At 36.3% G+C, this 12,833-nt stretch overlaps 1 protein-coding gene across 1 annotated transcript; it reads right to left on the reverse strand.

The window, feature by feature from the left end:
* Nucleotides 1–7,786: 7,786 nt before the first annotated feature.
* On the reverse strand, nucleotides 7,787–10,630 carry LOC113361408 (queuosine salvage protein-like). Its single transcript, XM_026604661.1, has 7 exons — nucleotides 10,479–10,630; nucleotides 10,231–10,374; nucleotides 10,025–10,123; nucleotides 9,852–9,928; nucleotides 9,406–9,514; nucleotides 8,891–9,219; nucleotides 7,787–8,068 (listed from the first exon to the last, which is right to left on the reverse strand). Exons 1-7 carry the CDS (start codon nucleotides 10,546–10,548, stop codon nucleotides 7,976–7,978), a joined length of 921 nt encoding a protein of 306 aa, XP_026460446.1. The 5' UTR covers nucleotides 10,549–10,630; the 3' UTR covers nucleotides 7,787–7,975.
* Nucleotides 10,631–12,833: the final 2,203 nt, after the last annotated feature.

Genomic DNA, 12,833 nt, shown 5'->3' on the forward strand with positions numbered 1-12,833 from the left:
GTACGTTAATCAACCTAGCTATATACCCTTTTAGCTCAATAATAAAGATCTTACAAGACTTGTTCTTATTGAATTCATATCTTGAAAATAAATTACAATTTGTTGTCTCGTTGGAATTTGGATCTTGTACGGTTCTGGTACATACTAGCTTGACGTTGATTTACAATCAGGAATAAGAATCTTATTATTAGAAGATCTATACGTAATGATTGTGCATATAGCTTCATGAACGAAAAAAGTTGGTAGTTTACTAGGTACCCTCTCCTAGTGGTCCTATTGGGGCTCTAATACCAACTACCTGGATCTATGAATATATGGCCTCTGAATATCTTATCCTATTTCATTTTTAACTACATTGTAATATAGTATTTTAACTTAACTACACAAATATTGAATTATGAGATTGTATAACTTATTGAGTTAATCATTTCAGTTTTTCTACACCTAGTTATTCCACGCGTGGTTAATCAATCCACACCAAACGAAAACTTCAACCAACATGAGAGAAAAGTGATAGTAAATTAACTTGTCCAACCTATTTTATAGGTATAAATATTCAATTGTGTTTTCATCGTAACCGAGTTCCTCTATTTATTGCCATAGTTGAATCACTGCATTGTCCTGTATAAAAGAAGACAACTAAGATTATCAAAATACCATGTTCATATCTATGTAACCGTGGATTATATGTTCTCCCAAATACAAATCCCCCTCCCTAGCTCCCACGAACTAAATAACTCATCATGAACTCCCTATTTACAGCGTAACCGTCATCTCTTCAGTCAAGTGATCACATATAATAAAGTGTGTCAACACGTTACCTTGTGAAAGTGATTGATTTACACCTTTCACTAATTAATCAATCTTGAGTGACCCTAATTTTGATTAAACTTTAATGTCGCCTTCTTCACCACCTTTAATCCTCCAAAAACAACACAACAACTCCATCACCACCATTAACAACTTTATACTCTTTCAGTTCTTTCGCTAAAATGTTTATCATTACAGTCAGCACACGATAAAATTTTCTCATCTACAATATGTTTTGATTTAAGTTTCAAATTAGGAAAGAGTACAAGGCAAACCGAAAAGTGTGACTTATAAGATTTTATAGGCCATGGTTATGTATATTATAATAGGTTCGTACTTCGTTTTTTGTACGAGCTATTTGGAAGCATCCAGTCACATTAAGTTAGTTTGCTATAATTTACAACCACTTGGATGGTTGAATATTTTTCCATCCAATAATGAAAGTCGGTTTAATATAAGCTTGATAGTCGGTTTCACCTTTAATTGTATATGAAAAATCTTCTGGTAGAAACTTAAAATTAAGCTAAATATCATTACAATTTATACAAAAATTTTGGAACATGATGCTAAATTTTACAATATCTAACTGTATGTTAATATCATATTAATCTTTCACGTTAAGGTGAATGCATATGTTAATTAACATTTCAAGTTGGGATATGTGAACTACGCGAACTTCATCTTCACCAAAGCTTGCAAACCCTAATTCATTGTATATGATCTTGGTATAATATGGATGTTTGATTTGATTTCATTTTTGTGTTTGGTCTTGATTAAGCTCATTTATTATTGAAGAAAAACTAAACTACTTAGCGATAATTACAAAGTTTTGAGTCCTATAAGATAGGGCATGTTTTGTCCAAGTCATTTACAATGATTCCTTCTTGAGAAAAGTAAAGCGAGGAGTCAAAAAATGGTTTACCTTTTAAGATTGAGTCTTCAAGATCATATTCACAAGGTTCTCATTTATTGCTACGTAATGCTTGTAAACACAATAACTCTTATGGTTATGAAGGAATAAAGAAGAAAGCGGTTAACTGTTACGCGCTCCTAAGAATAAAAAATCTTAGGGAAAAAAAGGTAGCTAGGATCTAAGCCTTGAAAGATAAATTTAAATAAACAAAAGTTTAGACCAGAATCAATAAAACGCACAACGGTTTTGTTGTAAGCCTAATTTTCTAGCACGAAACTATTTGTCGCTCATTCTGTAACTCGTAATTTTAGTCCTTATTTACGAGGAACAAAGTTGTAAATATGGGGAATTGGCATTGTTTTCTTTTCCGCCGTGAAGATCTTGTGAACCCCCTCGAGCACTATATAATTAGCATGTAGTGGTGAAGGGGTACGTCAAGTATGATGTCCGTATGATCCTGAATTTTTTGAGGTGACAATGAATATGATACCAAATCCTTATTATTCGCATGCGAGACTTAGAACTACGTGGTAAAACCACCATCATATGACAATTATTTTTTCCTAATTACTTGATTACGAAACTTCATTTAAAGATTATTTTGTGCACACCTTATGAGGCGATACGAGAATAGAACTATCCACAGATTGTTTTGGTTTTACCTAGACCACACACAATTTATTTATATACCACCCACAGTTTAAGGTGTAGACATAATTTAGAGTGAGTGAAGAAAACTCTTCTCATCCACCACCGCCCTAATATAGTGATACCCATTAAGCCATTATCACTATCACTTACAACAATCACAGTCACCAGCATCACCATCCTTCTTAAAAATACTGCATATATGTGACACACCGAAAAATTACGTTTAGCGCGCCAGGGGCGCGCAGTCCATAACTTCGCCAATGCGCCATTCTGATATTACTAACCGGACTTTAAAACAAGACAAATGCACATTTATTTTTCCTTGCAAGCATGCTCATGGACCATGATGAAGCTAACTTAGTTTCCACACCGTTCCAACTTACCTTAGAACAAGGGTATAAATCCTTGTAGGCTAAGGACAACACATGTTTATATGCATCTCTTACTTTTCATCTTGGCGTTTCTGGAAGTATGCAATTATATTGCTCGTGCCAAGGGTACATCAATCAAGCTCATGTCTTACTTTCCTTAGGCTTATGCAAGCTCTGCTAACTTTCATATCCATGTAGCTTACTTTCTTGGCCCAATTCACAATTGATACATATGCCAACTCTGTGTATCATAATAGGAAGTATGAGCATCCAGTAAATGGCATGCAACTAGCCTCATCAAGTATGTCCATAATCATCTCTTGTATCGCAATACCGAGCTAAATGATACGATATGCCAATATGCCGCAATCATCTCTCAATTAGATGATATTAGTGACAAAATACTGGACCGAGAATGCTGCAACACATTGCGGCTGCCTACATACCCTTCCCTACTCTGAAGGGATCAAGTACTGACCGTAGTTCATCCACGAAGGTAGAACAACTTAAGACAACTTGTGTTGCAAGGTCGTGGCCTGGTAATAATGGCCTAGTCCGTATAGGGCATTCGTAAAAATAAGTCAAGTGATGCATATTAGTCCGCGACATAGCATAGTGATGCCTTTGCGTCATACTCCCTATTGTTAAGGCTATGCAGCTATAACTGAGGCCTAAGCATCATTTATGATGCACCGGCTAAGCTACGAAGCTTACTTGGTACATAGTCCGCATATGCACCTTCAACCAACTACCCCTCCCTATATATGTTTTATTGACATTTTTACAACTTAAATTAGGGGAGGAAAGTGACATTCACCAAGTCCATTTTTTGAGGTGTTTGCTTCACTATTCATGGTCGTTGTCATGTTACTCTGAATAACCGACCATGATAGATGTACATACATTTCTGGCCCACATGCCAATTCCAATGTTCGGCCATGATGGCTGAACATTTCCTAAGCCAGCGTGCTCTTGCATATTGCACCACTGTTATGCGGTATTGGCTCTAGGCCAATTCCAACATTTGCAGCCATGATGGTTGTACATTGCCTCGGTCAGCCTGCTCTGGCCTGATGTGATATTGGTCATTGGTCAATGACCTGCGTAATGTGTTATGTTAGCGTCACTTTGCTCAAGGACATCCTCCCAACTGGCCTAATGCACCATTTGGTGCTAGATTGGTCATTGGCCAATATAATCCACGTAATGTACCATACTTAGTGCAATATGGGCCCTTGGCCAATATGCCTTCGAAATGCGCCATGCTTGGAGCTATACTCGCTCTAAACCAATGTTCCTCTTAACGCAACAGAAGCTTGAGATGAAGCTTCATCTTAGACCATGGCGCATCTTGAGCATGCATCATGCTAAAAACACGGGGTGTTACAACATAACTACCGATGGATCTTAGTTACGAAGTTTTTAAATCATATTGCATCAAATTTGGAATGCCATAGTGTTTGTTCTTATGATAGAGCCAAATAAAATTTCGTGAAATTTACATCAGAGTTTCTCGAAATTGGAATCATGACTGAGATCAAAACTTAATTTATTTTTATAAAAGATTAAAACCTAACCGATCAAAATAAAATAAGATTAAGGCCCAACTTTATTTCTAAAACTAAAACCGTGATTAAAAATAAGATTACAACTAAAACTTAAATCTCAATAACATTAAGATCTTGATGTTATACATATAAAATTATGTTATATTTAGCAAATTGAAGGTGGTGAAGGCAGATAAAACTCACACACACAATCAGAATCGCAAAACTCAAACCTAAGAGAATTGCTGATTTTGATGTAAATTTTCAAAATTGCAAAGCTCAAACTTAAGCAAATTGCTATCATACCATCAATTATCGAACATGAAACAATGACACCTGAAATTGAGATGATGAAACCCATAACACATAAACAACAATTGGAAGCTATAGAACGAGGAAATAATTTTAAAATTTAATTTTTTTTTTTAGTACCCCATCCTAATACCGTATCGGCGATATAATTTGTTTCGTCTGAGGTGAGTGTCGAAACCGGTACTATCCACACCATCGTAACCATCTCGGTTGAGATAGACTAAGAAAAACGTAGAAATTAGAAAACGTAAACGTAGAAATTAGAAAACGTTTTGTTCCCTCGAGTATGATACCGATTGACCGGGATACCCCACACGTCTTGGAACCTACCCGTAAAATGCAATGCCTAGTGGGTCGTCGGGGCACATGTATTCTGCGGTTAAAATTCATTTGGGAAGGATGAACCACGGATAATAATTCTGGTCTCTTTCTTTTGTTTGTTGTTTTGTTTTATTAGGCCGATTCTGGAAATCTTTTTAGGATTTTATTGTTTCCTACTTTTATAGGCTGCATCCTAAATCAGGCTCTATCGCAAATTCGCAATTGAATGCGCGGCATCTTCACGCACACAGTGGACTGACTAGTAGACCCACCTCTGACTCATTTTTCACCACTTTTCGGCTTCTTTTCCATATTTTCCGAAGTTTAAATTTTAGTGGTTAAAAAATGAAACTAATAGAAATTACGCCAGTTGGGGGTAAATGAAAGAGCAATTTCTTGGAACAAGTTGGGGTGCAAGTTGGGTGATAGCATAGTACGTTATGTTTCTCTTGCATGTTTATTGTGTTTTCTTTGGTTTTTAGTAAAATTTGCGATAATAACAGTATGAAAGTCAAGGTCAGACGGTAAATATCTATATGGATATAGAAGTATAGTGTCACCGGTTTCTTAAGTTGTGTATTAATGCACAAAACCCATGTAAAATTGTTTAGGACGGAAGTAGTTAAAATTTCACAAAATTGGTTAAAAAGACCAAAATCAACAATTTCTGGGTGAAAAAGACATGTAAAATTTGATATTGTTTAAAAGGACGAAAACGTAAAAATAGTCAGGATGTAAACAGTTTCATCCTACCCATTTTCAAATACTCTTTTTTATTTTTAATTTACATCAGGATGCATCCAGTTTCATCCTCACTCTTTTTTAAGTTTAAGCCAGGATGAATCCAGTTTCATTCTTGATATTTTTTTGGTGTCCATTTCATCCATACTAATTTTTATTCGTCAATTAGAACCATGTTTTAAAAATATTTGGACAAATGACCCATTTTCAGATAAAATTCGTGCCATTACCCGTCTCTATTTGGAAATGTTATATCTACGGCCAATACTGTTAAAAGTTCCGAGAAAGATCTGACGGTTTTTAAATGCCCTCCATCATTGGGATTACCGGTGTAAAAGTGGAGCCTAAAGTATCGTTTGAGTCGGGTTTTTTGACGGGACTTCTTATCAGTAAACCTAGCATTTCTCACGCGTAGTCGTTACACTTTTGAACTTGGCAACTGGTATCCGCAAGGCATAATCTATTCCAAAGTCTCGCGTGGCAATCTTACGACCAGGTACCATAAAGAATACCCATGGCCATAATTTTATCTAGGTGTGTAAATCAGTAAATCCCAATTCCATGGAGTGCGGAAAAAATGAAAGAAGGAAACAATCAAGAATGTCCAAATGACAATACCGACGTAGGGACGAGAACGATAGATGTGGATGGGGGTACTATCGTCCTAGTCTGAGACGACGTGGAGTCGTTATCCAGTTTTAAGCAACAACTCGAGTATCCAGAGTGAATCCTCAGGTACCCCACCACAAGTTGAATGCTCTAATTCTCTCCAGCTATGAACAGAGCGACCATTGTTCTTTCACTTTACGATTTCAAGTTGTCTCTTTTTTCTTTTCTTATATTATTATTAAAAAGAATACCACCCATTATTCTTTTTCTTTCGTTCATAATTATTAAGAGGAACCAATACTGACTGAAGAAAATCACGGAAAGCTATCAAAAAAAAAAAAACGCCAAAAATAAGACTGATAATAATGAGGCGAGCTACAACTGAAATTTGAGTATGAATGAGTAATGATAACCAAATCTTATTATGATCCTACTGATGATCAAACAGAGCAATGAGCTTTAGCCATACAGTTCAAATCATGACTGACTCAATGTCGGTCCTTTCCGGCTTCACTAACAACAACAGCGCAAAAGCAGTCTACACGCAACCACACTGGACACATATTATGATCCTGGATTGTGCGCTCAGCAAGAGATTACCCAATTTCACAGGAGCGTGTGGATGTTAAAATTATTGGTCATGTTGTTGATTATCAAATAAACCAAAACTAATGAGGTTTAATGATCCATAGTTGAGAGTGGCTGGAACTTGGGAACTATGTTTTTTTTATGGTTAATGAATCAGCATTCACAAGGGTCATCTGCCTCGGCCAGTTAAGTTTGGTTCTCTCACTCAACCTTTCCATTTTAAGAGAAGCCTCCAAACTAATTTATTGTGATTTTGTATGTTTTGTTATAGGAAGATAAATATCTTCATATAATTGATGCAAATCGAAAGGCCACATTAAAGCAGATGGAATTTACTGGGTCACTCATGAACGTGCACCTGTCATATTGTTGTCTTCATTAAAGGGTTAAGAACTGGGACTGGGCAACATAGAAAAACTATATGCAACTCTGGATTTTCATCAGCTCCCACTTGTTATGAAAAAAACCTACCCTTTTTTGTCATCTTTCCATCAGTGGATGATGACATGTAGTTGTATAATGTTGTAGAGGGACAGAGATATTAAGAGACCCACGTCCTGTACTGATCTCCTCCACTGGTTTTGCCGTGACTCCTCAAATTCCAAAAAGTCGAATTGCCCATACGGCCATACCTCTTATTAAGAAGCCACGATAAGCAGAAGCTCTTTTCTCATTTTAAATACTTCTCCCACTGTCACGGAAATATTGTTCCAAGTTTTAAGATGCTCTTCCATGCCCCCCTACATCCCTCTCGCACCCTTGTAAGTTTCCTAGTGATTTCGTAAGATTCCAGGGTACCACTGGGTGTCTAGATCTTCTTTATGACAAAAAAACAACACAAGATTATGATGGGAAAACCCCGTTTTATTACCAAGTGTCGAAGTTTCTACCATGAAAAGTTGAACAAAAGGAATGTGCTCAAGGAATGACATAAGTGGTGATGATCTCAAAAACTAGATATCACCTTCATATCATCGAAATAAACTTTAATAATAACTATCTTCTACAATTTGGTTTCTAGGTGCCTAGAATTAGCTCAGTCCAGTTTTTCATCTATTTTAAAATGTGGGCAAATGAACCAAGGAAAGGTGGGAAGGTTCTGCGTTGTTCCTTTAATAATATATCGAGAGTGTACGATGATGTTGTAGTGATGGGCATTGGATACCATAAGACCAGAGCCAAAGATCCAGTTCCACGCTCAGTACCTGCACAAGGTATTCTTTTAGATTTGCAGTACGAAAACATGTGTTTGAAATCTGAAGAAACTTCAAAAAGAGAGGACATCACGACACTGTAAGAAGACGTTAGAGTAGATTCTCACTCCAGTCAGTGAAAACCCATGAGATCATTGACTCCACAATTTTCAGTACAATGGTGAAGATAGAAACAGTCCATCCTGGTGAAACTAAGCTTGTGGACAGCTGAGTGGAATTCTATTCAAAATTGAAGAAAACTTCTAACAGGATGAGGGATGTCAGGATGGAATTTTGTTTTTTGAGGATCTCTAGTATTTACAGTAATAGAACGATTTTGCTCAACATGACATTAATCTTAATGACTTCAGAAGTGAGAGTAAAAACAATTGGACATATTTGGCTGAGAAATTCTTAGACAACATTCCTAGACATAACACTGCATGTTGGGCCTAAATCAGGATGGGTCCAAGCTGAAATTTCAGCAAGGGAACAAGTGATCTAGTTGCCGTGTAAATCAACCCCGTATAGAAATGACCCAAAACGTTAACCATTTCAATATTGGAGAGTTCAAATCGATCAAAGATGATGAAATAGATGACTAGCAATGTATAGCCAGTATATTCCCTAGACATCTTATGAAAGTGTAATGAATTGGTTGTTGTATAGCTTATGACTTCTACTAAGAGAAGATCACCGACAAATCTAGCTCTAACTAAGCCCCACAGCCATGTGAAAGTAGCTTTCTATCCCAAAACCATGTAAAAAACTAAGCTTATATAGACACAAAGGAAAATATATGCAGAGGATATAAAGGAAAGACATTCACACTACCTGTTTGCCAGATTTAATCTTGATCAACTCCCTCATTTTCTCTACAGCATAAATAGAGCAAGCGCGTAACTCAACTTCCTCCTCTGTACCTGAACCTATTTCATTGTTAGCCTCAATGATGCTAGATAATGTTGAACTGTATTTCAATACACCAAGTTTCTTAAGCACAGCTGGAACTATATAATCGGCAAATATAGTAATCGAGCCTATGTCATTAAATTCGCCATATCCTTGACCCTTATATGCTCCCCACAAATCAGCTGCAAAAATCTGTGCTCTTTTATACAAGAAAACCTGGTGACCTTTGTACACTGAGTGATCCCGAAAACCTATAATGATACGTGGAGAAAGTGAAACATTATGGAAAATCACTTTGGAGAACAATCTAACGAGCTCTACTAGTACTCAATAATCAATTTTCCGAAATCATCAGTCATAAAATATTTAACCAATTCAACATCTAGTAGGTTAGCACAGAATCAGAGGCTTAAGAAATTAGTACATAAAATCTGTACCAGGAAAGTGGCGGGTAATAGTGGCAACAAGAGACACCGCAGATTTTCCACAGGACTCCACTATATTTACTGCTTTTCCACCGAAGTTCCTCTCTAGCTCTTTGCCTACCTACATTAACCAAAGATATAACGTCAATCACAAAAGAGTTTAGGATATGGAGAATGCTGAAATGGGATGATATGCACTGGAATGTAATGTGAAAAAAATAACACAAACAACGAAGGAGAAAAATAAGATCCTTGCAAAAGGTGAATTATAAGAAAGTCAATTACAGAAAAGTAACTCTTTCTAAAATAACAAGTGAAGGCCACTTCATAATCTACTTAACCCTGAGGAATTTCATAGATATTTTTGTTCCTGAAAAGTAACTCTTTAAAATCCCTACGAAATCAACAAAATCAATGGGCTTAAACCCTAATAAAAATGTTTAAGGACAAATGGGTACCTCATGAAGTAAGCGGACACGTTCATCCTCCAATGGAAGTGGTCGAGGCCACTTCAGTAACTCTCTTAGTTGGGGACCTGTTAACAATCTCCATAATCAAACCCCACTTCTTAAAAGCCAAAACACTGTTTTCATTAAGTGTGTTTATAAGATGAAGCCACTTATAGTCTTACCCGTGTACTTTTGTAGACGATCAGCATCGAACACTGACTTATCCTTTTCAACAGCCTCCTTCAACCCAGAAGCCAAATTGTCATAATTCAAATCCTTGTCTAGCAACAAATAAATAATGAACATTCGATTAATTCTAACACAATTACTTTCAACAAATTAATAAAAACCCTTAAAATAGAGAATTAAATAACAAATCGAGACATACCAGGCCAGAAACAGAAATTCAAAGCATCTAAAACAAATAAATACTGAACAGTTAGCGGCCCATTGTCGAAATAATGAATCCCTTCGTGATTCCATTCAATTTTTGGAATTGAACCCTCAATCGTATCAACCACCTTTTCAATTCCTACATTATTATTTGTTTATAAGAATCAGTTTATGCTACAGCATATTATCAGTTTCAGAATGCAGTATTATTATCAGAAAGAGATATAGAGAGAAAAGAGTAACCTGAAGAGTCGACGACAACATGAGAAGCATGAGTTGCAACCCAAGCAGAACTTGACCTAACTTCTTCCATGGCGCCTCTTTCACACGCGTCTGTTTTGAAAAGAGTTCTTTTCTGAAGCCCTAGAAAAAGCGTGAATATATATGAGAGCTACAAAATCGGAACAGTGTTTGGAACTCGTTTTAGGAAAGCCTGTACTCGTGTCTCGCGGAGTGGGGAGGTTCGACGTTTCCCGCATTCCAACCACTTGCTTTTCGCGCTTCAAAGATAACGGCTATGTGTACTGTTTTGGCTTTGATTTTTTTTTTGGAAGCATATGTTTTGGCTTTGATGGTTTTGCCCTTAACTTTGCCTAGATTCTCACCTTTTGCTCTTAGGTATTGGCACTCCCTTTATGTTTAATTATATAAAGGATCCCTCGCATGTTATTTGTACGCCATCTCACACGTTTGGAGACATTTTTTTAATCAAAATTAAACGGTTACGTATTTGAAGCTAATATTTTTGGATATATTTGTCTTACAATAATCTGCATATCCATAAAAAATGAGCGTATTCTGAAACGTATAACTCCACCATCTACTACTTTGAAAATTGACTGTCGAAAATCGACTAATTTTCAACCGTTAAAATTAAGATTGGTAGATGGTGAAGTTCAGTATTCCGGAATGAACTCATCTTTTGTGGGTATGTAGAGCTTTGTAAGACGAGCATGTTTCCAAAATATTAGCTTCAAATATGTTATTGTTTGATTTTGATTAAGAAGATGTCTCCCAACGTGTGAGATAGTGAGAAAATAAGAGTGTGAGGGGATCCTCCCTCTTAATTATATATCCCTACTAGTTTTGACACGCTACAAATATACCCTTTCACAAAGTAATTATACTTTTCTCCTTTTTTTTTTTTTGATGACAAGACAAATTTTATTAATCATATAACAGGGTACAAGAGAATTATAATCTCATTTTTGACAAAAACATTGGAAATAACACTAGATTTTAAAACTCTTTTTTGAATATTGGAAGACATGTGCCTAAGATGCTTTATACGAACTTCTTTAGCAATGTAATTCGCTGCGTAGTTATATTTCCTGTTTATATACTTTACCAGGGCCTGTGGAAGATTTTCCAATATTGAGATAGTTTCCTGAATGGTATTATCCGCGTTCCAAGGAGAATCTTTGCAAGTCTTGTTGATCGTTTCCGCCAGTGTTTTGCAGTCCGTTGCTATCGAGACACAAATAATATATTTTCACTTAACCATGAGGAGGCTTTTAACAAGGCTATTGATTCTGCATGAAAAGCTGAGGAGGCCCACTCCGATCCTGCTGCAATGTGCATGAAAGATTCGTTGTCTACTGAGTAAAGTAGAAGGACGTATCCCATCGTTGAATCTTCTTTTTTAAAAGCCGCATCAATAAAGATTATCCAGTCCGTCTTTAAGTCAGACCATTTTTCCTTGGGTATATTTCTTTCTTTGTTCTTCATTTTTTGTTGTATCTTTCCTTGAGAATTCTGGTTCAAGAATTTATTGATTTGCTCTATGAGGTGGTTTGGAATGATTTTCTCCAAAGCCACCGAACATCTGTACTTCCAAATAAACCAAGATATAGTTGCGATTTTATCAGACCATTTTAAGAATTCTTGATCCGTGATCCACTCATTTATCCAATTAACTACGGAGTGCGAACCAATTCTCGTATTCACTATTTCTAGAGAGACCAAACCAAATGGCTCTTGCAAATGGGCAAAACCGAAATAAGTGTTTGTTCTGATTCTTGCTCCTGTGAATCGCACATTGGGCACTCCGTGTTTATGTCTGTATTATGAGCTCCGAGTCTTAAATTTGTTGGGAGGGCTTTTTGAGCTAATTTCCATATAAATAATTTGATTTTCGGAATTACTTGTGTCTTCCGTATCTTTTACCATGGAAAGGTATTTAGGCTATTGTCTTCTTGGTTTTGATTTATGATAAAGTTATATACATTTTTTGCTGAGAAGATTCCTGAGGGGTAATGCTGCCATCTTATTTTGTCTTGTTCTTGTCTTTTCGGAGAAATGGCTAGAATCTTAGCTTTTATACCTGGTTGAAAGTAGATATTGAGCTTGTCTTGATCCCAAGTATCTTTAGGAGTCATTAACTCATTTACCCTCTGCGGAATAGGATCTTGAATATTAATGGGTTTTTGAATAATATATGTATTAGGCACCCATTTGTCTTCCCAAATTTTTGTAGAAGTTCCATTTTTTACTTGCTAGACAAAATTACCTTTAATGATATCCAACCCATTTTTTATGCTAGTCCAAATCCAAGATAATTTAGAAGACCTAGAGAACTCCAGAGGATGAGATTTTGGG

The sequence above is a fragment of the Papaver somniferum genome, chromosome 3, assembly GCF_003573695.1.
Source record: "Papaver somniferum cultivar HN1 chromosome 3, ASM357369v1, whole genome shotgun sequence".
Lineage (NCBI taxonomy): Eukaryota > Viridiplantae > Streptophyta > Magnoliopsida > Ranunculales > Papaveraceae > Papaver > Papaver somniferum.

What these genes read in the sequence shown, in the direction of transcription:
- LOC113361408 (XM_026604661.1), bottom strand. Translation starts at nt 10,548, where the DNA reads ATGGAAGAAGTTAGGTCAAGTTCTGCTTGGGTTGCAACTCATGCTTCT. An exon ending in TGTTGTCGTCGACTCTTCAG is followed by an intron (nt 10,375 to 10,478) that starts GTTACTCTTTTC and finishes ATAATAATGTAG; the next exon opens with GAATTGAAAAGGTGGTTGAT. An exon ending in TCGTCTACAAAAGTACACGG is followed by an intron (nt 9,929 to 10,024) that starts GTAAGACTATAA and finishes GATTGTTAACAG; the next exon opens with GTCCCCAACTAAGAGAGTTA.